The 23,548-nt window shown below is 41.0% G+C and overlaps 1 protein-coding gene across 3 annotated transcripts in view; it reads left to right on the top strand.

The window, feature by feature from the left end:
- The first annotated feature begins 298 nt into the window (after positions 1 to 298).
- The window catches only part of LOC148025564 (uncharacterized), a 42,262-nt gene continuing 19,012 nt past the window's right edge, over positions 299 to 23,548 (top strand). Inside the window, exons 1-11 of one of the 3 annotated variants that reach the window (XM_087692787.1) lie at positions 299 to 516; positions 674 to 767; positions 1,049 to 1,132; positions 1,741 to 1,845; positions 17,554 to 17,637; positions 17,823 to 17,938; positions 18,130 to 18,231; positions 21,620 to 21,733; positions 21,826 to 21,882; positions 21,984 to 22,050; positions 22,182 to 22,235. In XM_087692787.1, the coding sequence (XP_087548913.1) occupies positions 699 to 767; positions 1,049 to 1,132; positions 1,741 to 1,845; positions 17,554 to 17,637; positions 17,823 to 17,938; positions 18,130 to 18,231; positions 21,620 to 21,733; positions 21,826 to 21,882; positions 21,984 to 22,050; positions 22,182 to 22,235 (852 nt within the window). In that variant the 5' untranslated portion in view covers positions 299 to 516; positions 674 to 698. Of the gene's footprint in view, positions 575 to 673; positions 768 to 1,048; positions 1,133 to 1,740; positions 1,846 to 17,553; positions 17,638 to 17,822; positions 17,939 to 18,129; positions 18,232 to 21,619; positions 21,734 to 21,825; positions 21,883 to 21,983; positions 22,051 to 22,181; positions 22,236 to 23,548 lie in introns of all 3 variants that reach the window. The other 2 variants (XM_087692786.1, XM_087692789.1) reach the window with 2 other exon arrangements.

The raw sequence follows: 23,548 nt of genomic DNA, 5'->3' as shown, positions 1-23,548 counted from the left end.
TATTCCGTGTTGATTGCATCACTCTTAGCAGCTCTGCAAGACAGTCTACATCCATGGCTTCTTCATTCCTCCTTGCCTTTTGCTGTTGGTTGGAATGCTCACCACCCTCTGTCTAACGTTTCCCATTACTCTTTCACTTACACGGGAAGGGGGTGCCACATGGCAGTCTTACACCTCCATGTATATTCAATATTTCAAATATTTAAATGCTTGTAGTCCTCTTGGTATGCCATGTTTCTCCCCTTGGGCCTTCCCCATACTCCCCTCCCCGAGATATGGTCTTTTCGGTTGAACATTCTCTCTCTCCACATTTGAAACTTTATGGTGTTAAAACATCTAGGAAGGTATGGGAAAATGGAAACGGTTAACGGAGTTTTCTCGCCATCGTTATATTCTCCACTCGAGACGAATACTAGGCAGGCACAGCAGCCCCTATATGGTGCCGCCATCTCAGGTTGGCTGCCATTGACAGCCGAGATGGAGGCCTCGCAGAATCGTCCTGCACCTTCACGAGGGGTGAGTATGTGAGGAAAATGATTTGGAAAGACAAGAAGTCTGGGAGAATCAATTTCTGGTACTCATCCCCTTTGCACATGGTCTATTGCTGGTACAATCAGCTTTATTCATATCAGCAAGCTCTATCCATCTGATGTTGAACTTGTTTTGGCAACAGCGTTTATAAGAAATCCAATGAAGTGATGAAGCTTTTCTTCACAGCTCTTGTTTCAATGTCGCTTGGCATCTACATCGGGATAACATCTATGAGAGTATTGTCTTTACCCTATACAATCTAAGAGAGAGTAACGCTCTCGGAATAAATCAGTGCATATTTCAGTTCATGTCCTGATTGTTTAGCTGTATTAAGCTCGGCACGGATGAATGAAATCAATGATGTATTTGTTCCTAATCTTTCATTGCATGGCCATATACAGGAATGCTACTGTTTTAGATTGGAATTGCATGGCTATAACAGTAACGCTACTGTTTTGGATTGCAAGTTGTTATAATATATCACTTGATTGAAGTGCTTGTTTATCAAGGTGTACAGAATGGCATCACAAGTTCCCCTATTTCAGCCACAGCTCAAGTGGATTCTCTCAAGAATTACAACTCTAGCTGCTCACGTCCAGTGGTTTGTACCATTTCAACCTGCAGAAATAAAGGAAACATACACTTGGATATAAATAGTGAGCTTATGCATGATTTTCTTACAGTTGTTTTTCTACCTGTGTGTCCATCTTTTTTCTGTTCACAACGTCTTTTCTAGATTTATGAAGTCCATCTTTGCATCAAGGAGAAAGGAAAATCTCATTTGGAAAAACCAAGGAGGAGGTGGAAATATAGCTTCACATCTCCGGCTGACTTTTTCCAATCACCTAGAGTGACCGTGGCAAAGATTGTCTCTTTGTTACCTCCTCCTATTTCAGATAGCTCATGAGATGATCCGAGAGAGCCCACATCTCTAAGTCCTCAGGATGCAATGGGGCCTTAAGCTTGACTTCATTCTGGGGTTAAATTGCATAGGTTGCACAAAATGTTAGCTACGAGTAACTTTGTTTTCAAGCATAAATTCAGTCCTTTCAATTCCATTCTCTGGATCATGTTTTATAATGTAGGAAACTGCTGCATTTTCCACTTTTTGGGCATCTTGAAAATTAGTTTATTAGATATACCATTTGTCACATTGCAGTTGATCTTGTGTAAGTTGGCTGATTGCCCAGTGCTTTTCCTCTTCTACAGGTCATATATCAGAATTACTCACGTGGTGCAGAACTTCTACCCTCCAAGATAGTGGCTTCAGAGTCGGATCTTTACATGCGAAGGTTGTGGGGCAAGCCTGAAGAGGTTTGCTATTTCCTCCCAAGCACGATTCTGATGTAATGATTTGAAAGCTCACTGCTGGTGCAAAACAAGAATCTGGACTTAGAAAATTTTTGCTTATTGCCAAATATTCAAGCTGCATGATTTACTGTAAATCAACTGAAAACTGTCAATGCTCATACATGATTGTATACTTTCTACTCTGTTTCACACAGTTCTCAGCATGATCTCCTTTCCTGTGTACAGTCTTACTGCATCAAACTTAGAGTTAGTAAGTTGTTGTGTGCAGTTATCTTAGAGTTTGTATTTTCTTGTGCATATGTGTAAGTGCTTGGTCTTGATTGTATAGCCTTCTGACTTCTCCTTATACACATTGTAACTTAGCAAAACTTTTATGTCCTTGAAAACTGCTTGAAGTTGTGTGATTTTGTTATGTTAGTCTATGAGATCATTTGCTTCTTCTCAACCTCACAGTCTTAGGTTAATTTTCTGTTTTGCATTTAGCCATATACAGTAATCTCAGAGCTAAAACATTCTTGTGCGTGTGTGTGCATGCTTAGCCTGCACAGATCATGCACTTGCAGACATTTGTGTTGTATCTTAGAAAACCTTTTCTCCTAGCAAATATTCCTGGATAAAGAGCCACCATGACCCTCTTCTTTAGAGCTGGGGAATGAGGGAACAACTTGAGGATAATGAGCAAAGTATTTGTTCAAACAACGATTCCTTCAAGGTAAAGCAAAGGAAAAAGTAGTTTTCTCAGAATGGTTTACTTCATTGTCAAGAAAAAAGATTATTCATATGAGGAATGACTAAATGGAAACAAAGAGCCTTTCAAAAGTTCTTCAACTCAACAGACTCCAAGATATCCTTGGAGGTATGAGAGAAAAGCACATCAGAGATGGGTCCCCCACTCCTTAGACCGACTCCAGTCAAGAGAAAGAAGAGGAAAATAGGGGGCATGACTGTACTATTGAATTTGTGACCTTTTTTTTTGTTGTCTTTCATATATGGAATAATGTGCAATATTTAATCCTTTTCCTTGTGTTTATAAGAGGTAAAATGGAACAATTGAAAGGACATTTTTCCAAGAGAAGCATACTATCTAAATTCCCATCTTTGATCAAGATGAGCTTGTGGATGCAGAGTTTGCAGGTGACATGATATGTATAGGAGTAGGGATGAAGGCAACTTTAGAGCTTTTGTTGCAGTGATGGAGATCTTTTGTGTAGCTTTAGGTGCCCTCATCAATTAGCATAAGTCATATGGTTTTTGGGTTTATGAAACATAACAGCCTGGCTAGAGACCTTGTAAGCAACGGTTTTCTGCAGAACCTCTGAGAATTTTATTTTGTCATGTCAGGATTGATATCACTTTAGAGTATTTGTTGGCCCACTTTTATTGAGGGAGGTAGAAGATCCTATATTACAGCATAATTTGATAGTGAGAGGGGACTTGGCTGACCAAATTCTATTAGCAACCTTTTGGCACATCATGTTATGTTGGGCTGTTTCCACACCCTGTGTTGTACAAGTGAAGCATCTTATTTGAAACTTACATTTGGTTAGGCAATAATGATAGCCCAATCAGGGCAATAGGGGAAAGTTTTAAGGCAATGATTATTAGGGCTTGAAGATCAGTCAACTTTTCTCTTTAGAATGCCTTTTTGTGTATTGAAGAGAGGATTGGGCAGCTTCTTCTTTGTAAGGGTTGTGTCATGTACCTTAGTGAATGGATTTGCAAGATGTATTCTCCCATTTTTGAATCAATTAAGGATGAGGTGAAAAAATGGTGAAGAATTTTTTCAGAGTATAAGTGATTTAGATTGTCTTACATGTGTAAGTCATTCTTATGACTTGGCGTCATTATCACTCTTTGGTCCTAAATGTCACCACAGAGTTTCCTACACTAATTATTTCAACAATAGAGTGCTCAACTTGTGGCATGGACTTCCATGACAACAATTTAAGAGGCTTGTGCTTTGTTCCTTGTGGGTGTCCCTACTATCTTTTGATTCATTATGTTGAATTAGAACACTTGTCTCCTTTCAATTTATGACCAAGTGATTTTGTACATGGCTGCTTTCAAAGGCACTTGATGTCTCTAAACAGATGCCAAGATAGAGGTCCCATATATCTTGTGGAGAAGTTTCATGTTAGAGGTTGCAAGCACAACCTAAGGGTGCTTTGCTTTGTGAACCTCCCATAGGATATATTAGAGGAAAAAACTCCAAGGGCTCAGAGGAGGAACATGGATGAAGTAGCTAGTTCATGAGGGAATTCTTGATGATTAGAGGAGAGAGATGGACACTTCGTAGAGCTGGATACACTTAGCTGTTGCCAATTGGTAGTCAGGGATTTGAATATTGACCCAAATTTGGTTACTTTTGCCTTGGGGGGATTGAGACCCTTGCACAGGCTTTAGGAGAGTGGATTTGGGAATGATTCTTGCTTGGAGAGGTCCCTAGACACTTCTTTGCCCAATACATGACCTGCCTAAGGGAGGAGGATTCAAATAGGATCATGGCCATCCTAGTAGCTTCATTGTGTTGGTATAGATAGGGAGGAGATTAGAGAGTTTTAGGCCTAGGAAGGTGACACTATTGCTTTGACTGATGGCACATATGAGGTTGGCAATAGGCATTAAACTTGGTTGAGGTAGGGGGTATTAGATTAGAGTTTCAAGGTGTCAAGAAAAAGGGATAGAGCGCACTATGATTTTGATAGTAGTGGTCTTGGCTACGGATTGAGGATTGATATGTGAATAATGAGGATTCCAACGGGGGCATCTCATTTTACACCTTGGGCCAATTAGCATGTAGTGTAAGAGCTCATATCTAGCATCGGAGCCTAGTCCATCTAGATAGCGAGATGTGGTGAGGCTATAGATTGGTAATACACCTTGATCTCTAAGACACTTGCTTGTGTTTGGATAGAGATCATTAATGCTCTTGGAAAATGTGACCAGCATGTGAATTTTCTCTTGAGTAACTTTGGATATGATGGGCATGATATTGCATTAGTAATAATGCAGGGGATGGGCATGACCTTAGAATGTTTAATTCTCACAGGTTTGGAGGACATGAAGTGACACTAGGAAAGCTCCTTCTAGATGGGAATTTGGGGATGGAAATTAGATGGCTAGAAAGAGCATTTCAAGACATCCTATTCGACTATAAACATGACCATGTTTTTGTGAGTATGTAGTATAGGATAAAACAAACACAGAGAGAGTGAGAGAAGAAGAACACATTAATGATGAAAGGAAACAAACTTTGATCTTAAAGCGCAAAGCAGGCTGCATACAATCAGCCCCTACATGTGTAGACTGGCCATGTTAGTGAGGCCATTAGACTGCAAAGGTGGGAGAGAAGATCTGATTGAGCAAAGAGGAGAGTGAAGATGATGATTATGGCTGAAAAAACACGACTGTAACATTGTAAGAGAAGAGACTGATCACAATGCTAAGCAAGGAGGAGGAAGGCCCTATAAATTAGGGACTAATGATGGATTTGTCTGATCAGGTTTAAAGGCTGGCCAAGATGTAGTAAATATGGCGGAGTGCCCACAAAGTGGCTGCATGCCTAATAAGCTTGCTGACCTAGCCAGAAAATGTTTGCTCTGGCTAGAAAATTGTGCCCAAGTGTAAACGTGTCTATCTTGATTTTTTAAAGAGACAAAAAAACAGAGATGATTGTTATGGAGTGCCACATTGGCTGTAGAGAACCATGTTACTTGTTGTAGGAGAGAAAGGTATCAGAATTGAGAAGACCATGGACATATCTATTGAGAAACCCTAATGTCCGCATGATATGGCTGTGATGAAGGTGATTATCACAAACAAAGCATTGATATATACACAATGTGTCACAACTCTAAATGTCCTCACTAGACTTTTTGTAGAGTCTTACAACCAGAGAGGAATGCAGAAGCCTTACAACTAGGAGATGAACATAGAAGAAGACAGAGATTAACATATTTGCTTACACCCCCTCTCAGATCTTGGGTGTGGCTAAAGGGCAAAGAAGCAAAGAGAATGGAACACTAGAGAGGAACAACTCACAGAAGAGGAACTCAAAAGTTGTGAGCAACCTCCTGTGAAGGTTTCAAGGTTCTCTTATGGATCTGAGGCTATCAAGAGATCTGATGGAAGATTGGAACATGTCAATTTCATCTATCAAGGAAAGATCCAACCAAGTAGCATGACCCTCTCTCCATGATGAACTTTGAAGAGAAGGGTTGCTTCATCCTTGACTTACTACCCTGTGTTTTGCAGTCCTTGCAGACCACCCAGCATCCAGTCAGCCTCAGGCAGCATCCATGGCATAATCTGCCACATGTGTTTGCTGGCTGCAGGCTTGTTTCACCTCCTGCATTTGCATTTGGGCTGCACATAGGCTGCCCTGCTGGTTGCCTTCCATCTTGACCCATCTAGTTGTTCACATCATCACTCTCTTGGAGGATCTGCATTTCCAGCATGATCTGTTGTCTACATTGCTGCCATTTTTGTCAGAGATTTGCAAATAGTTGTTGCTTCATTTCAAGATCCGTTCGAGTAAGACACACTCCAACACCCACTCCTTCAGTCACATTTGCTGCGGTCCTAGAGACATGAAGGTTTGAGGCCTCGTGATTGCAACATCTTCATACTCATTATACATTCATTCACATTCACCATTCTACAGATTTGTGTTGTCGTACACTCATGCATTTCTGTTTTTGCCATATCATTTCTTAACATGGTATTAGAGCAAAGGTGCTCTTAAGAGCGAAAGATCCTCTCCCCTTGTGAAGAACAAAGTCAAGCCTTCCAAAACACAAGAACTGTTAGAATTTGCCGATTCTATTGGCAGCGCCCAATGTAATTTGTGTGGTGTGGACACTTATTAAAGTGTCAATGTAAGGTGTGTACACCTAGTGTCTTAAAAACTTAAAGTAGTGACACTAGTCTCTAGAGTAAAATAAACCTAACTCTGGTTAGTTGGTGGAAGGCTGGTTAGGTCAACCCTTGACCTAAACATAAGTTGTACTTTCACTCTATCTTTCATTCACACACTACTTTTTTTGCTTCAGCTCACTCTCTTGCTGTCATTGTCTCTCCTCTCTCTCTCCATAGCTGACTGCCATTTTCCAACATTTGGTATCAGAGCAGCTCGCATGCGCGGATTCCGTTCAGTGACTGTCAGTCGATGCCATCCTACCCAAGGTTCTACTACTGCCAGCTTGGTTCTCAGCTCGAGGAAGAGTTTTCAGTTGCTGTGAGGTGCTGCTGAAGTGGAGGAGGAGCTGTAGCTGAGTCGTCTCTTGTTTATTCCAGATCTGTCCATCTACTCCAGATCTGTCCATTTGCTCTAGATCTGTTGTTTTCAGCCTGTGTGTAGCCTTGCACGCAGTTCAATGCGCAGTCCCACATGCAGCCCGACGAGCTGCTGTTTTGGAAGAGCTGTTGCTGTTTTCAGCTTTGCCCGCCATTTTCTCAGCCATTTTCTTAGTCCTGCCGCCAATTTTTGAAAACCCTAAAAAGTGTAGAAACCCTAATTTTCAGATTTGGGGTTTTATCGAAATTTCTGAAATTTCTAGTCTATTTCAGCCATCTCTTCTCGAATCTCAGCTCGTACTACCCAAAAATTTGGGGCTTTTGCTAAATTTTGCTCCTGGAGTTTGAATTGACAACCAATTCGAAGAAATTTCTTAATTTCTTGGACATTCCCACAAAAAATTTGGGGCTTTTGCCCGTTTGGAGGCCCTTTGCGGAAATTGTTACTACCAAACTCATAGACATTGCGCAATTTCTTCCACATTGGCTTAATAAAATTTGGGGCTTTTCAGTTTTTTGGATCCGGTACGTATTACGAGGCAAATTTCAGATGTTGTTCACTGTTGACATGCATCCCGAGGTGGCATTTTTGCAGAAATTCCAGCTGTAAGGTACAAATTTCTTCAATTTCTTTGAAATTTTAGAAAGAAATTTGGGGCTTTTGCTCAACACGCACTCGAAGGCAAGCAACAAGTAGTACAACAACATTTAATTGCTATTATAGTTAGATTGGGCATATAATTTTGGGAAAATTCAGTAAATTTTGGTAAGAATCAGCATTAAGTTGTTGTATTTTGTACTTTTGTAGCCACACATTTCAAGGTGGGTGTGGTACAATAGCATAGTGCTGTAATTTATTGGCCGAGTGCTGATTTGGGTGGCATTGTGCACACTTTGGCATTCGAGTGACAGTTTGGTACTTGTTCCTTAATCCTGTGGGGGATTTTGGTACTATGAGGAGTATACTCTATACTTCAGTATTGAAGTATTCGGATGCAGATTTTTGTCTATCATTGACAGCATGGCACGTCAGGGGAATAATGATCAGGCAACATCCTTGGTGTCCTCACTCAGGAGGACAAACTTGATGGCTCAAACTACCCACTGTGGAGTTTTATGGTCTGTAACCTTCTTGTGGCGAAGGACTTATGGGACTATGTTACAGGTGATTTGCAGTGACCAGGAGGTCTTGCACCTCAGACACCTCAGTGTAACGCTCGAGGACAGGTTGCTAGTGCTGGTGGTGGTGGTATTGGTGCTGCTACTATTGCTGCCGCTCCTCTCCCTTCTATCGAGGATCAGAGGAATTGGGACTGAAAAGATGCACATGCACTTTCTTTGATTGCCTTGTCAGTGAAAAGGGCAATTATTCCACACATTCGGTCTTATAAGATCTCAAAATCAGCATGGGATGTACTTGAGTGTATGTTTGCAGCATGCAATGAGGCCAGGATATCCTATCTCCGTAGAGAGTTGGCCAATGTGACCATGGATGAAGGTGATAGCATGATAGAGCACCTTACTCACATACAGGATTTGTGTGAGCAGCTACTCAATGTTGATGAGGTTATTCAGGATGCTGAATTGGTAAACATCACACTGAACTCTCTTCTAGAGTTATATCTTGGTTTCCACACCTCTTTGATGTTGTCTTTGAGGGGGGGCAGCAACCCCTTACATTTGTGGAGTTGGAAGGCCACTTGCTGTAAGAGGAACAAACTCCGAAGATTGTGGCATTGTGCTTAGGTGATGTGGCTATGCTTTCCAAGTTCAAAGGCAAAGGAAAAGTCAAGCAAAATGTAAAAAATCAACGAAAGGGTGATGCTAGATAGCCATCAAATAAGGTTGTCCAAGACACAAAAGACTAAAAAGAAGGGGAAATGCCATTATTGCAAGAAGCCCGGGTACTATATCGATGAATGCAGAAAGAGATTGACCAAAGAGAAGAAAAAGAACTCCGGTTTGGCTGTCCAAGAAACATCAGCTAGCAAATCTACTGATGATGATGCTTCAGTCAACTTTGTAGAGGAGGACTATGCATTTCTCACATGCAGTTATGATTCTTCAATGGCTGATTCAGCATTTAATGCTGCTGAAACATAGCAAATATGGTATTTTGATAGTGGAGTGTTAAAGCACATCACTTCCGTGAAGGGTTTGTTTACCTCTTTGCATTCAACCCTTGCTGGGAAGCGTGCTACATGTGTGAACAACAACAGTTATGATGTATGTGGCATTGGAATAGTCACTATTACTACTGCAAATGGTTGTGATTTCATGCTTCTAGATGTCTTGTTTGTACTTGGCATTACAAAGAACTTGTTGTCTATCTTTGCTTTTAATAAGCATGGCTTTCAAGTCATCTTTGAGGATGACAAATGCATTGTTAGAGACAGAGAGATGGATTATGCACTTAGGCTGTCTGGTACCCTGCATAAGGGTCTATTTTTGTTGGATACATATGATAGACAATCTCATGATGCTTTAGTAGTCACTACTCTTTTTAGGCAGTCTGGTACCCTGCATAAGGATCTATTTTTGTTGGATACATATGACAGACAATCTCATGATGCTTTAGCAGTCACTACTCTTTCGCCCGCTATGCAAAATGCGGAGATGTCTTTGAGGGACTTTTGCCACTTACTCTAGAGTCCGTGCCTGCTGTAAATGGCAGGACAGACTTACAACAAGCTGTTGCTGCACCATATGCTCCCGAACAGTAGGGTATCAATGATGGTTTGCCACATGTAGTGGAAAAAGCATTACAGCATGAAAGGGCTGCTGTAAATCCAGTCAAAACAGTCCCAAGATTGCTGTTACAGACTCTCCAGTAGAGTAAAATGGATGCTTCTATACCTCGAGGCATTAGAAGGGCTGCTAGAAATGCAGCAAATGATGCAAGGGGAGACACATTTGATTGATTTTACGGAAGTAGATGATTGTGATAAGCATTGTGTTTATGAGCTTACTATTGGATGATGATGAGCCTACTTCCTTGGACGAAGCTCAGCAAGTTGTACATTGGATGCAGGCCATGCAAGATGAGTTAGACTCTATTGCCACTAACTCTACATGGGATCTTGTGGATTTACCACTTGGCAAGAAGGCCATTGGCACAAAATGGGTTTTTAAACTCAAACGCAAGGCTGATGGTACAATTGACAGGTATAAGGCATGGTTGGTAGCAAATAGCTATGCACAGAAGAAGGGCATAGATTATGAAGAAACTTTTGCTTCTACATCCCGTATGAGTATGGTGAGATGTGTGATTGCTATGGCTGAAAATTATGGCTGGAAAGTACATCAGTTGGACATTAAGACAACATTCTTGAATGGGGATTTGCATGAGGATGTTTATGTGTCACAACTTCAAGGGTTTGTGGTTAAAGGAAAAGAGCACATGGTATGCAAGTTGCATAAAGCTCTCTTTATGGTCTCAAACAAGCTCCTTGTGTATGGTACTCCCAAATTGATGCTTATTTGGCTAGCAAAGGATTCAAAAATAGTCCAACTGCTCGCACTCTATACATTAAGAATGAGGGGGGGGGGGGGCACTTGTTGATTATCATTCTTTATGTAGATGACATGTTGCTCACCGGACCTATAGAAGAAAAAATTGCAGATTTAAGGTTGAATTAAAACATGCATTTCCTATTTCAGATATGGGCTGCCTACACTATTATTTGGGGATTCAATTCACCCAAAATCAGCATGGTATCATCATGTCACAGTCACAATACGTGGATAAGCTGTTACATAGGTTTAGTATGCAAGATTGCAAACCTATGTGCACTCCTATGGAGCCAGGCTTAAACCTGTTTATGCATCTTGGTGAAGAGATGCTTGATGTTGCAATTTACAGCCAGGTTGTTGGCTGTCTTATTTATCTTTGCAACACATGCCCTGACATTTAGTATGCAGTATCTCAGGTGAGCAGGTATATGCATAGCCCACGGACCATACATTGGCAAGTTGTTAAGCGGATCTTCAAATATTTGCAAGGTACTCAGTCACATGCATTATTATTTCTTGGGGGGGAGACTTGCACTTACAAGCTTACAATGATTCAGATGGGGCTCGTGATGCAGACACAAAGTAGTCTACTAGTGGACACTGTTTCTTTTTAGGCCGTTCATGCATTTCATGGCTAAGTAAGAAACAGCCTATAGTGGCTACCTCGTCTTGTGAGGTTGAGTACAGGGCAGCCTTCACGGCAATAGTGGAATGTGTATGGTTGCGCAAATTGTTGGCTGATCTACATTTACCATTGGAGGGTCCACCCATTCTTTCTGATAGTCAGAGTGCTATTGCAATAGCATGACATCTTGTGTTTCATGCTCGCACGAAACACAAAGGTACATTACCATTATGTTAGAGAGAGATGCTATGCAGGAGAGATCAGCTTGATGTATGTACCCACACAGAAAAATGTTGTAGAGATTTTCACCAAGGCACTACCATGCGAGAAGTTTGAGGCTTTTCAAAAGTCCTTAAACTTGTTATCCTTTGGTGATTGATCATCGTTGTACTTCATCACATTGGCACTACAGGGGGGTGTTAGAATTTGCCGATTCTATGGGCAGCGCCCAATGTAATTTGTGTAGTGTGGATACTTATTAAAGTGCCAATGTAAGGTGCGTACACCTAGTGTCTTAGAAACTTAAAGTAGTGACACTAGGCTCTATGAGTAAAATAAACCTAACTCTAGTTAGTTGGTGGAAGGTTGGTTAAGTCAACCCTTGACCTAAACATAAGTTGTACTTTCATTTTTCATTCTAGCAAGTACACTCTACTCTTTTTGCTTCAGCTCACTCTCTTGCTGTCATTGTCTCTCCTCTCTCTCTCCATAGCTGGCTGCCATTTTCCACCAAGAACACCTTGTGAGATGTCTTCTTTATTGTTACCAAAGCATTTTCCCTCATAGGCTATGACAATGGTCGAAAGGGATTGGTATTCTGAGTTGCCTCCCTCAAAGCCCACGACCTCACTTGTGAATGATTATTACTCTGAAACTAGAACCTACATGTTTACTCGTGAGGAGTACAAGTTGCTCCTGAGGATTAGATTTGGGAAAGCTTAACATGGAACAAACTTGGACGTTCTTATTCCACCTCATATAACACCTTCAACATATGAGTCCATTGACCAAGTCTACAACCCGGATGATCTTGCACATCAATCGGAGATCCATGTTGGTGCTAGTATGGATCACAAGTCCCCAACTAAAAGAGGACAAACTGAGTTGGGAAATATGAGCTATCCAATGTCAATCATTTCAGGTAATGGGTACAAGTAATCATGAAGTTCCAAACTCATACCAGTATGTAAATGCAAAAGAGGTGATAATAGAAGAAGATTAGGTGATACTTTTACATCTCATGGTTAGTCTAATGAATTTTCTTTTGTTGCTTCGAATTGTGCATATCATCCTTTTAAGCATAATACTGTGCATTATGCCTTTGTGGTCGGCGTGCTGCTCTAATCTACTTGGCTCTTTGGATTGTGACCCCTCTGTGCAGGTACTTTGTGTGTGGTCACTGTTGAGAAACATGGATCTTGAATACAGTTTAGCTATGGAGGGTTGAACTCATAAGCAAGAGACACGAAGATTGATGATTAGATATAGACTTTCACTCAAGTGAATTAGGTTCCAAGATAGATTAGCTTGGACTCATAAACACAATCTTGAGTAGATAAGATTACAGACTCTTAAGTACAAAGTACAACAGCATTGCATTGAAAATTGAACCAAGTATATGTCTTTATAGCTTTCTAGCTTCTCCACTCTCCTCACTGTGCATATGGGATTTTGAACATCTCTTCTTAGAACATACATTATTTGTCTATCTTCTAGCCTCTTCAGGGCATACATCTAGCCTCTATGGGCAAGTATCATTTGCTATTCTCAACACCCCTCCTCAAATGATGAGTCTCTACCCTTGCTGGCTTTTGTCTCTCCTATATGGAGATTAGCACTTTGGCAGTCTAGTCAAGTTAAGGCTTGAAACTTTACATCTTGGTAAGGGCTTTTACATCCACTATGGGAAACAAGATCCATTACGGGAAAGAAAAGATCCACTATGGGAAAGATACAATGAAATATTCTTCAAAACAGTTTGTCAGATTTGTTGATGGTAGCGGAAGCATCTTCTTCTTCTTCTTCATGCATAAAGTGGCTTTGGTGGTGATCTTCTTGCACTTGTTGTGCTCTCTTTTCGTGGATCCTCGACCACGTCCTTTTGCTGCATAAGTACTCTTGGTGTACAAGAGGTTATCCCTTGAGCTGGTTTCTTTTACATCCTTGCTTTTAAATTTACTTTCTCCATCAAGCAGTGAGTGCTCAATGTCTTTGAGTGAGAGATTAGAAACATTACTTAGTGTTGAAACAAGGTTCTCATATGGTTCATGATTAACACTTGCATGTAGCATTGCGATTGTCTCATCCTCATCAATGTTCTTTTTAAGAGTTGCAAGCTGAGTTTTAAGGCTCTTGAACTTATTGATGTGTACAGTCATAGACGAATCATCTTTAACATCCAACTTATAAAACTGCATGAGTAATTTTACCTTTGAGTTCTTTGCTTGTGTACCAAAGATCCTGTCAAGTTCTTCCCATGCCTTCTTTGCATCCCTGATGCCAGAGATGTGGTGTAATACATCATCTGATAGACCCTAGGCAATAATACCTAGAGCTTTGTTATTTATCTTTTTCTATGCCTTTGTTTTAGGCTGGTCTTCTGTAGCATCTTCCTCTTTAGTATCTTCTTTCTTGTCATCTGCATTATCTTTCTCAAAGAGATCCCAGAGGTGTTTCCTCATGAGAGGATATATGGTTTTCTCCTTCCAGGCGTGAAAGCCTTCACCATTAAACTTTGCTATCTGCTCCAATTCAGTTATCTTAGAAGGAGATATTACCACGAGAACACTTGAGCAGTGTCTATCCTTTTACAAAGAAATTGAGACTTACAAATGGATTTGATCAATACGGCTTTAAATCATTACAAGTGCTGAGAATGAGCTTTTGAGCAGCTGAGGTAAAACAGTGAATAGCTTGTTCATGAGTGAGCCAAATACACAAGTGCCAAGAGACACTGATTGAGCATCAAGAGATACTATTGATATTGAATCTCCTTGTTGAGCTAGATGTTGCTCAATGATCTTCTCCCCTTACTGATTTGGAGTGCTGTGGACTGAGCTAGAACTCAGATTAGAGTAGCAGCAACTTGAATTAGTTGGAGAAAGTGAGAGACTGAAGTGTAAGATGAGCTTGAACTATACAAGCTATGGCTGCCTTGTATTAGGGTTTCTGTACTCGACTGTTGTTTTGTCTGTAGCAGCACGCACACGCAATCAACTGACGAAAGATTTGATGGAGAGAAGGCTTATATACCAGGCTTTAAAAACCCTATGGTCCTGAGTCAGATTGCAGCGTGTGCAGGTCGCACAGTTGTATGATAGCTTGTCAGGCGCAGTCTGGACAGATTTGATGAATTTCCATAATGCTGGAGATATAGCACACCAATGTCAGCAATTGAGGTGCTAGAGAGAAGCTCCAGGAACAAGAGAAGAAGTTTGCAAAAAAGATCTCAGTGAGATGTTGCATGTACTGAGAGATCCAGGGGCTCCAAGGTAAGTGGGTGCAGGTTGGCTATGGTGGCAAGAAGAGATGTGCGAGAATGAAGTAGGAGATGAACTCATACACTAGTCCTGAGTTGGAGTTGAGTTATGAGAAGTTGGAGGAGTAGGGAGAAGAGCTAAATTGAGCTGACCATTGCTTTGATACCATGTTGAGAAACATGGATCTTGAACATAGTTTAGCTATGGAGGCTTGAACTCATAAGCAAGAGACATGAAGATTGATGATTAGACACAGTTTAGCTATGGAGGCTTGAACTCATAAGCAAGAGACATGAACCTAATTCACTCAAGTGAAGTAGGTTCCAAGATAGATTAGCTTGGACTCATAAACACAATCTTGAGTGGATAGGATTACAGACTCTAAGTACAAAGTACAATAGCATTGCATTGAAAAGTGAACCAAGTACATGTCTTTAGAGCTTTCCAGCTTCTCCACTCTCCTCACTTTGCATATGGGATTCTGAACATGTCTTCTTAGAACATACATTATTTGTATCTTCTAGCCTCTTCAGGGCATACATCTAGCCTCTATGGGCAAGTATCATTTGCTATTCTCAACAGTCACAGTCTGGAAGAAATCAGTGAGCTGTGACTGCCTTTCTCCCTTCTATGTAGTACTAGCTTGTAGAAATGGTGTAGAGCCTCCGAATCTCAACTAGGAACTGACCTAAGCAGCACTGGTCTAGTGACTCCATGATTGCTTTGAGAGAGGTGTCCTCGTTGAAGAGTGTGGGGTATTTGGTCTGGACCGTATTGCAGGCTTTGCATCTGCATACGTAGTCTCCTCACTCTCCACTGCATATGTAGTTTCCTCACTCTCCATCTCCTCTTGGCGTAGTTTGCAGATCTACTTGGCTTGGGGAATATGTACTGCTCTCCTTGCCTGAATCTTGAGCTGATGAGATGAAACACTGAGATGGCCACCAATCGCTACCTGCATCTCATGTGGCATGTAGACATCCAAATATCGAGGTCTCTCAATAAAACCATCTCCAAGATTGATAGTGTGTTAGAGCTCTAGATGTCCTCACCAGAGTGTAGCGGAGGTTCACAACCAAGAGATGGACATAGAAGAGTACAAAGACAAACATGTTTGTTAACAGTTCTGACAGGATAACATGACACTGCGCCTCCTCATGTGGCATTAATCTAACAGCGAAGTTAGATTTATGCCACAGCCATTTGAAATTTTTGGCATCCCAAGAATATTCTAGCACGATCAAATCAGAATGGGATCTTTGCATGCTGCTTGGGCAAGTAGAAGTTCCATTTTCATCTTCATCTCTCTCATCGATGGTTGCATGGCAAGCTGTGAGAAGCCACAGTCGGCTGGGAATAAGGCTGAGATCTCCCATTCTGGAGCTGAGTTGTCACTTCCTGGTAGTGGGAGAGCGCGGTATGGCATCATGCTGTTTAAAACAAGCAACACCATCATTTGGAGAAGCATCTTGACATTGCATTTGAATTTTGCAGCCCTGGATCAGATCAGGGCTGGATTTCTCTTTCTGTCTCTTCTTTTGGCAAAGAAACTTGCTGATCAGTGCTGATGAGAGTCTTTGATCAGGGTGGGTTTTGACTGATTTAGGCGAATCAGGGTTGGTTGATGCAGAAATTGACATTCATGTGGATGTGTAGCAGTAATTTGACATGCATTCAATTCTTTATGGACATGCAATCACTGTTTGTGCTGAGATCAGCTGTGTGTTGCATGTGGCCACTTGTTAAGAGTCTGTTTGGGATAGTTTTGTTGCGTGAACTGTCATTGTTGTGGTGAGAGCAACCATGGGTAGATGCATTAGGGTAAAGTTGGACTGATTTGAAGAGCATGCACTATGGATTCAAGGGAAAATTTGGGACTGATTTTTTGTTGTAGAACTTGGGGTTTTAAATTGAAAACGTCTAACCTTTTAGAGTCCATTTGGGACACTTTGTCGTTGTGATTGTTGGTGAGAGCAACCATGTGCAGATGCACTTTGGGCAAAGCTGGACTAAATTTGAAGAGCATGCACTGAAAAATCAGTGAATAATTTGGGAAGGACTTGTAGCAGCTTAAATCAATGTTTTTCAGTGCAGTTTTGCTGCTAAATTGATAAGGAATTACAGGGCTTTATCAGATCTAACAAACATACTTGGTTATCTACAAATACCGACATGTCCTAATCGGTTGGAGCATCCAGCTTTTTGTATCCTGAAGTTTGAAGCTCTTCAGTGCAGTTAAAGAAATACTGCAAGGGGTGGTAAGGTTTGGGACTGGTTGGCATCATCACTTCTGAGTGGGGGTTTTCTAGCTTCATTGTTTGTGAGTATTCAGTTTGCTGATTTACTTTTCTTAGGTTGTGTTTGCAAACTACTGCCCTTTAGGTTTATTAGATCATATGGAAATTGAGAGCACACGAGGAGTGGCAAGTGAGAGGCTGTTCTAGGCATTTGAGATTGAAGCACATTCTTCCATGTAGGCACCTCATGTATGGTTTCACACTTTGGACTGTGAGTCCTTTTATTTTTTACTCTTCATATTGGACATTCTTCTGTAAGTGCAGCCAGCTTGGATGATATTTATTTATATGGTTGCTTCATTTATTCAAGATTCTTGTACAGGTTTTCTAATTATCTTCAGGATGACTAATATAATTTCCCCTTCTTGGGATAAAAGGAGTATTCTCACAATTAAATTTCAGTTTTAATCAAGATCTACCATCTAAACATTTGTATTCCATCTCACATTGTCCAAATCTCTTGTTAAATTTATTTATTCTTGAACACAACATTTGTCTGTAGGATCTTCCATTCAAGCCCAAATATTTGGTTACTTTTACTGTGGGCTTTGAACAAAGAGAAATTATCAATACCGCAATATCTAAGGTTTAAGCACTTCTTGTAGCTTCTAGTTTTTAGAAGAATTGAAGCTCCACCATCACCCAAAAAGTAAACTTTGTCATTGTTGAAGTAACCCTCTAATATTTTTGTCACTTCAACACAAGGCAATGCAAACTGAATACTCCAGCAATCTACAATTACTATGTCTAAGTAGTTGTTAAATATGGCAGTTCTCAAAAAATTGGACCATTGTGCTCTTTCACTATGATGGACACACTAGTGAATGGGAACAATACGATTGGGCTCGCCAAGTCATACATATTAGTGCAAGAAAACAGTCAAAATGGTTTGCATTGTGCTTCATCCTTGGAACATTTTCTCATGATATAATGAAAATTGTAAAGTAAAGTTTTGTGCTCATTGATTTTAGAATACAAAATCAGTGGGATAGAAAATTCAGCATGTCATGTTAGTTTGAACCTGTATCAATCTAACAACTCGTTTGGTGAACTGAAGTAGTCACTTTACTCTTGGCAGGTGGTTTGCAAAACGGTTTCTACATCCTGATGTCGTGGCCCCGTATGAGTACATTTTTATATGGGATGAAGACCTCGGTGTTGACAACTTTGATGCTGAAATGTAGGTTGTCTCAATTAGGGCTTGTCATTTGTATGTTATCCCTTTATCAATTTTGCTGCATGATCAAGGGGTCTGTTTCCATGAGCTCTTGCTTTGCAGACACCCACCAGGTGCTTGAAAGCTTTCAAAGCCACACGAGAGTGGGACTGCCAAGGTGCTTGAACCGAAATCCAGAGTGAGGAGAGCCTGTTCAATTTTTGACCTTTTGGGCTTAAAAGGACTCATAGGCTGGGACGACAGGACTATCTCATCATGGCGACAACCTTGTTCCTTTCCTTAAAAGTGGATCTCTATAAAAGTTTATCCTAGAAAGGGGATGTTTTAGTGCAGAATGTGGCCTGAAAACATTTCAAGCAACTGGCAAGCACTTGCAAGGCAGGGAACCTCCCATGATCAAACTTTAGGTTTTACTTATATGGGTAAGAATACACCCATGATCAGACTTCAGGTTTTACATTATATGGGAAAGAATACTTGAGAGAGTAGATTTTTTGCGAGCTTTGATTCTCATTGCATTCCCTCTGGGTAGATTGTGTTGCTGATGCTCACTTTGCAATCTTGTCAAGAGCCTCATCAAAAAGGACTGGCTTGTAGCTTCCCTTCTACCCTCAGCTATGCTCAAGGTGTTGAAACACTAGTTGCATTCCTTACCCTTCTGGCGCTGGATAACATTGCCTGAAAAGGCAAGTTGCTGAATGGCTGAACACATTGCTTTGATTCTCTCTGAAAATGCAATCCATCAATATCTCTAGTACTTGTTTTCTGTAAATTCATAGACTTTCCTCAAAGACAAGTTTGGTTTTGTGTCATGCATGTGTGTGTGTTGGCATGCATGTTTTTTATGGTGGGTTGTTGATGATGCAATGGAATAATGAAAGAGACAACACAGAAATTGTAAACATGAAAAAGAAAGACAAATATGTGGGAAAAAGTATCCACTATGAGAATCGAAGTGTAGAGCGGTTGAGTGCTAGCTCATGCGCTCCACAAGCTCCCTTTCTCCACACCAAGAATCTGCAACTACAAGTGCCTAATATGGTGACATGCCCTCCCCTCAGAGAAAAAAGTTGGGATGGCCTATGAGAAGTAGGCAGACCAAAGCTCAAAATAATCCACCCATGAATTAAGCTTTTGGTGTTCCTGAACCTGTGAAATGGCCTCTTCCAATACCCTCTTTCCCAAGCACATGCGAGGGGGCAAGGAACAAGAATACCTAGGATCCACATGGACACTACAGCAGTGCACACACCATTGGATCATAGTAACATGGGATGACCATTTTCGAACTTCCAGTTCCAGTCCCATCTGTACCCATATTGTTCCAATCTTGATCCCCATGTTAGAGCCCCTCTCATGGTGACAATGGATGGGAATTCTTGTTCTTGTCCCATTCTTGTTCCCATCCCTGTTCCCTAAACCTGTCCCATGTTACTATACACTGGATGCACCTTGATGATAAGTACCCTGAAGAAGAAGTCCGATGCCTCAATCCTTGTGTAAAGTCAAAGTAGTCAAACTAGACATTATTGCACCATCTATGGCTATACAAGCTCTATGGCAAGGTTGCCACGACACCTGGATTTGTCCACTATAGCATTATAATGCTCTTCAAGTCCCATCATGTAGGGCTACATGAATTGACATCATAAACTTGGCACTAGAGACACTGTAAGGCATTCAAAAGCAATTCAAAGCATGTTGACGTTAATCTGTGTGTCAAAGCTGTCCTTTTGCCATTTATTTTTCTTCATTACAGAGGCTATTAACCGGTATCTTTCAGCTAAGGAATTAGGCTTTGACCCCCTGGCATCCAAGTAGTCTCCTGCTCCAGTGTTTAGGGATCTCAAAACATGTTTTTGTGTATCTAGGTAGTTAATGTTGGTATGAGCATCATATCATATCTTGTTGTTCTGGTACATTGTGTTGTGGCAACTTACTAGTGTTTTGGCTGGTGGGTGTTGATTATCAGCCTGGTTCTGCTTGCTATGATTATGATGTGGCACATAATTCTTGCTGGATTTATTTTTCTCCTTCGAGTCTGAGTGAAATAAATGCCCCATTGGCAATTTAGAGGTCAAAACAGATGGATATTTCATCAAGACAAGGGTTGCTTGGGAGCTGATTATCAGCTCTCCTTCCCTAGGGGATTTGAGATTACTGATTCTGCAAATCAGTGTCAGGCACTTTAAGAGAGATTGCATTTGGACCCAACAGGTTAATGCCATGAAAGAATTTGTTTCTTTCTAGACTGTACTTTTGTCTTGGGAGGTCTTTGAGAGCTAACTGTGCGTTTCTTCTTCACTTTCCCTTAACATCCATGGCCCCTCTTCATAGCAAGAGAATTACATTTGTTTGATCCAATCCTCATGCTTGGGGCATGGACAAGCATCCTTATTTCAGCACAACCTCCGATCAACCGAGGAAATATATCTTGGAAGGCCCTAATGTGAATCCTCTCACCATAGTCCCTCTTCACTGCTGGATTGCTAAAATTTACCTTAACCATGTTGATCAGTAGAGGCATGCACTGCCCTCCTTATCTCAGAGTAGGTCCCAACCGGATGAACTTAATGTTGGAAAACCCTTATCTGGAAACCTCCCATCGTAACGCTCTATGCTCCCCAGTGTCCTATGAGTGAGGCTCTTCTTTGTACGATCCTGCATCTGATTGGTGTCAATTTTCCGTCTGCCTTCAAAGACCCAATCTTTCATTCTTCCATTCCCTTTCCATTTCAATTGCAAGAAGTTGGTGTTCAGGCTGCTATAACACTTTCTTAGTGAGATGATCAGCCTGCTGGTGGTAATTTTTTTCCCTTTGCAGATTCTTTGGCAGTTTGAGTTGATATCAGCCACCTTCACTGTGGACCATAAGCTTTGAGGGCTTTCTTGATTATCCTCTTTATGACTGGATGAGTTTCATGGGTGTGGCATTCAGCACTTTTGGATTGGATGCCAAAAGCAGTGTGAATTGATCCTCATCCTTCCCTGGTACAATTGAAGGATTCTGGGCATTTTGTGGTCTTTGCCACAAACTCACCATGTAAATTTCATATCATCCAAGGATGAACAAGGCTGCATGTGGTCTCTGTGAGCATTGGCCAGAACACTTCTCTATTTGGGCTTCCCCAAGCACTGCTTCAGGCAATCAAAGCAACCAATGCAGAGGTCTGTTTTAACAAAAGGAACTTGTACTATGATGCTTTTGTACTTAAGTGAGGACTTTGCTTTGTAACTTCAGAGAAGATTACAAAAGGTCCAACAATGTTATTGGACATCTATGCACGTTTGGCTTGGTTCCATAACCATTAAATTTGATTTAGTATCAACTATAACAGGTAGTGTTTAACCTGTATGCAAAATTGCTCACAGTTCTAATCTTGATCTTCAGTTATATAGAACTTGTTAAAAAGTACAGCCTTGAGATATCTCAACCTGCTTTAGAGCCAAGTCATAAGGTGACCTGGAGAATGACAATGCGCTTAAAAAATTCAGAAATTCATAGGTATGCTATTACTGTACTTTTTATTCTGAATCCTTCCAAATTTAAAGCATCCATAAGTGACTGGTTTATTTATTCTGGCTTACTTATTCCAGAGTGACTACAGAAAGCTCTGGCCGATGCAAAGATCCAAATAAGCCTCCATGTAGGGGGTATGTAAGTTATTTTTTGCCCAGACAAGCTACTTGTATGCATATCATGGGACATCAAAAGGGGCAACTAACGTGTAAAGAACCTTAGTGTTTGTTTATAGGTTTGTCGAGATAATGGCTCCTGTGTTTTCAAGAAATGCATGGAAATGTGTTTGGAATCTGATCCAGGTAATACATGCCATTCTGTTTCTACCGCTTTATGGTGCTTTTCATAAATTCATTTCTGTTCAACACTCTTATTTTTTCAGGGGAGTGCTTCTTAGAAGCTTACTGCAAATTTTCATGTTGTGGTTTGGCAGAATGATTTGATTCATGGATGGGGTCTTGACTTTGCCTTAGGGAGGTGTGTGAAGGTAAATACATTTCCCACACAACATTTATAATTGATTGTCTTTGCTGTTTGTTGTCCTGTATATGTTTTATGAGCTGGAAATTCTCTGCCTTATTCCCCTTAAGGAACGTGAGTTGATAATGCCAACTTGCAGAACCATTTAATTCCTAAAAAGAAAATAATTCACACAAGTTTCAAAATTGAATTCCATGATTCATATTTACGGTGCATAATCAGGAATTTGGCTAAAATATCTCAACTATGTGGTCAGCAACTGGACGTCTTGGCAGTTGGGTGGTGAGCTGTAAGATCCCTCTCTTACCCACTCCTTGGTCATGGCTCCCAATGGGGTATTAATGTTTAAGATCCCCCTCAGTCTATCTAGGTCACTCTTTCAGCCCCTATCAAATCATGGATCATGGTCTTTTGGTGTAGTCCAATTAATAAGCAGGTTGTCTAGTGCTGCTGCATGTGAGAGTCTACCTATTAGCTGGTCTTTGGGTGGTGAGCTGTAAGATCTCTCTCTTACCCACTCCTTGGTCATGGCTCCCAATGGGGTATTAATGTTTAAGATCCCCCTCAGTCTATCTAGGTCACTCTTTCAGCCCCTATCAAGGCATGGGTCATGGTCTTTTGGGTAGTCCAATTAATAAGTGGGTTGTGTAGTGCTGCTGCATGTGAGAGTCTATCTATTAGCTGGTCTTTGGGTGGGTATCTCATGGTCCTGGCTGAAGGGCCAGACCTTATGGAGAGGCTATTATCATTGGACAATGATAGTAGCCTGTCATTTCATACTGCAGCTGCAGATGTGCTTACATTTCTTCTTCATTCCCATTACTAATGGAAGCTAGTCTGGATGAGAATTTAGCCTGGAACGTCTCAATGTCTGTGTGAAGGCATGCTTGCATGTAGAAAGGAATCCCAAGAAAGCCAATTCTGTTGGGGAGCTTGATTTGTAGACTGTCGGAGCTTGTGAACCACTAGGCTTGATAGAATGCTTATTGTTTTAAGTGTTTCATTTGATTTGGCAATGACTATCTCTCACATAGCCTATACATCCTCTGTACTCATCAATCTATCCATTTTTCTCCCAAACCACACGAAAGCAAGAATGAATGAATCAATGAGGGTGTAGTGAACTCACTACCTTACCGTCTTCTCAATGCCATGAAGCAAATGCTCGATTTTGGCTTTATGATCCTTGTAATGCGCCTTGAGTGAGCTCCACTTTCGTTGTCTCAATTGTTGTGCAAACTCTAAGAAGAAAAAGAAGGAGACGAGGAGGGAGCAAGCTTCTCCATGCTAGTCCCTCACTTTACTTCAAATGCTGCCCCC

This window comes from Lygodium microphyllum, chromosome 14, assembly GCF_053477565.2.
Source record: "Lygodium microphyllum isolate KBCC chromosome 14, Lygodium_microphyllum_v1.1.10, whole genome shotgun sequence".
NCBI lineage: Eukaryota > Viridiplantae > Streptophyta > Polypodiopsida > Schizaeales > Lygodiaceae > Lygodium > Lygodium microphyllum.
Note: the sequence above shows the minus strand (reverse complement) of the source record. Positions and strands in the feature narration are given on the sequence as shown.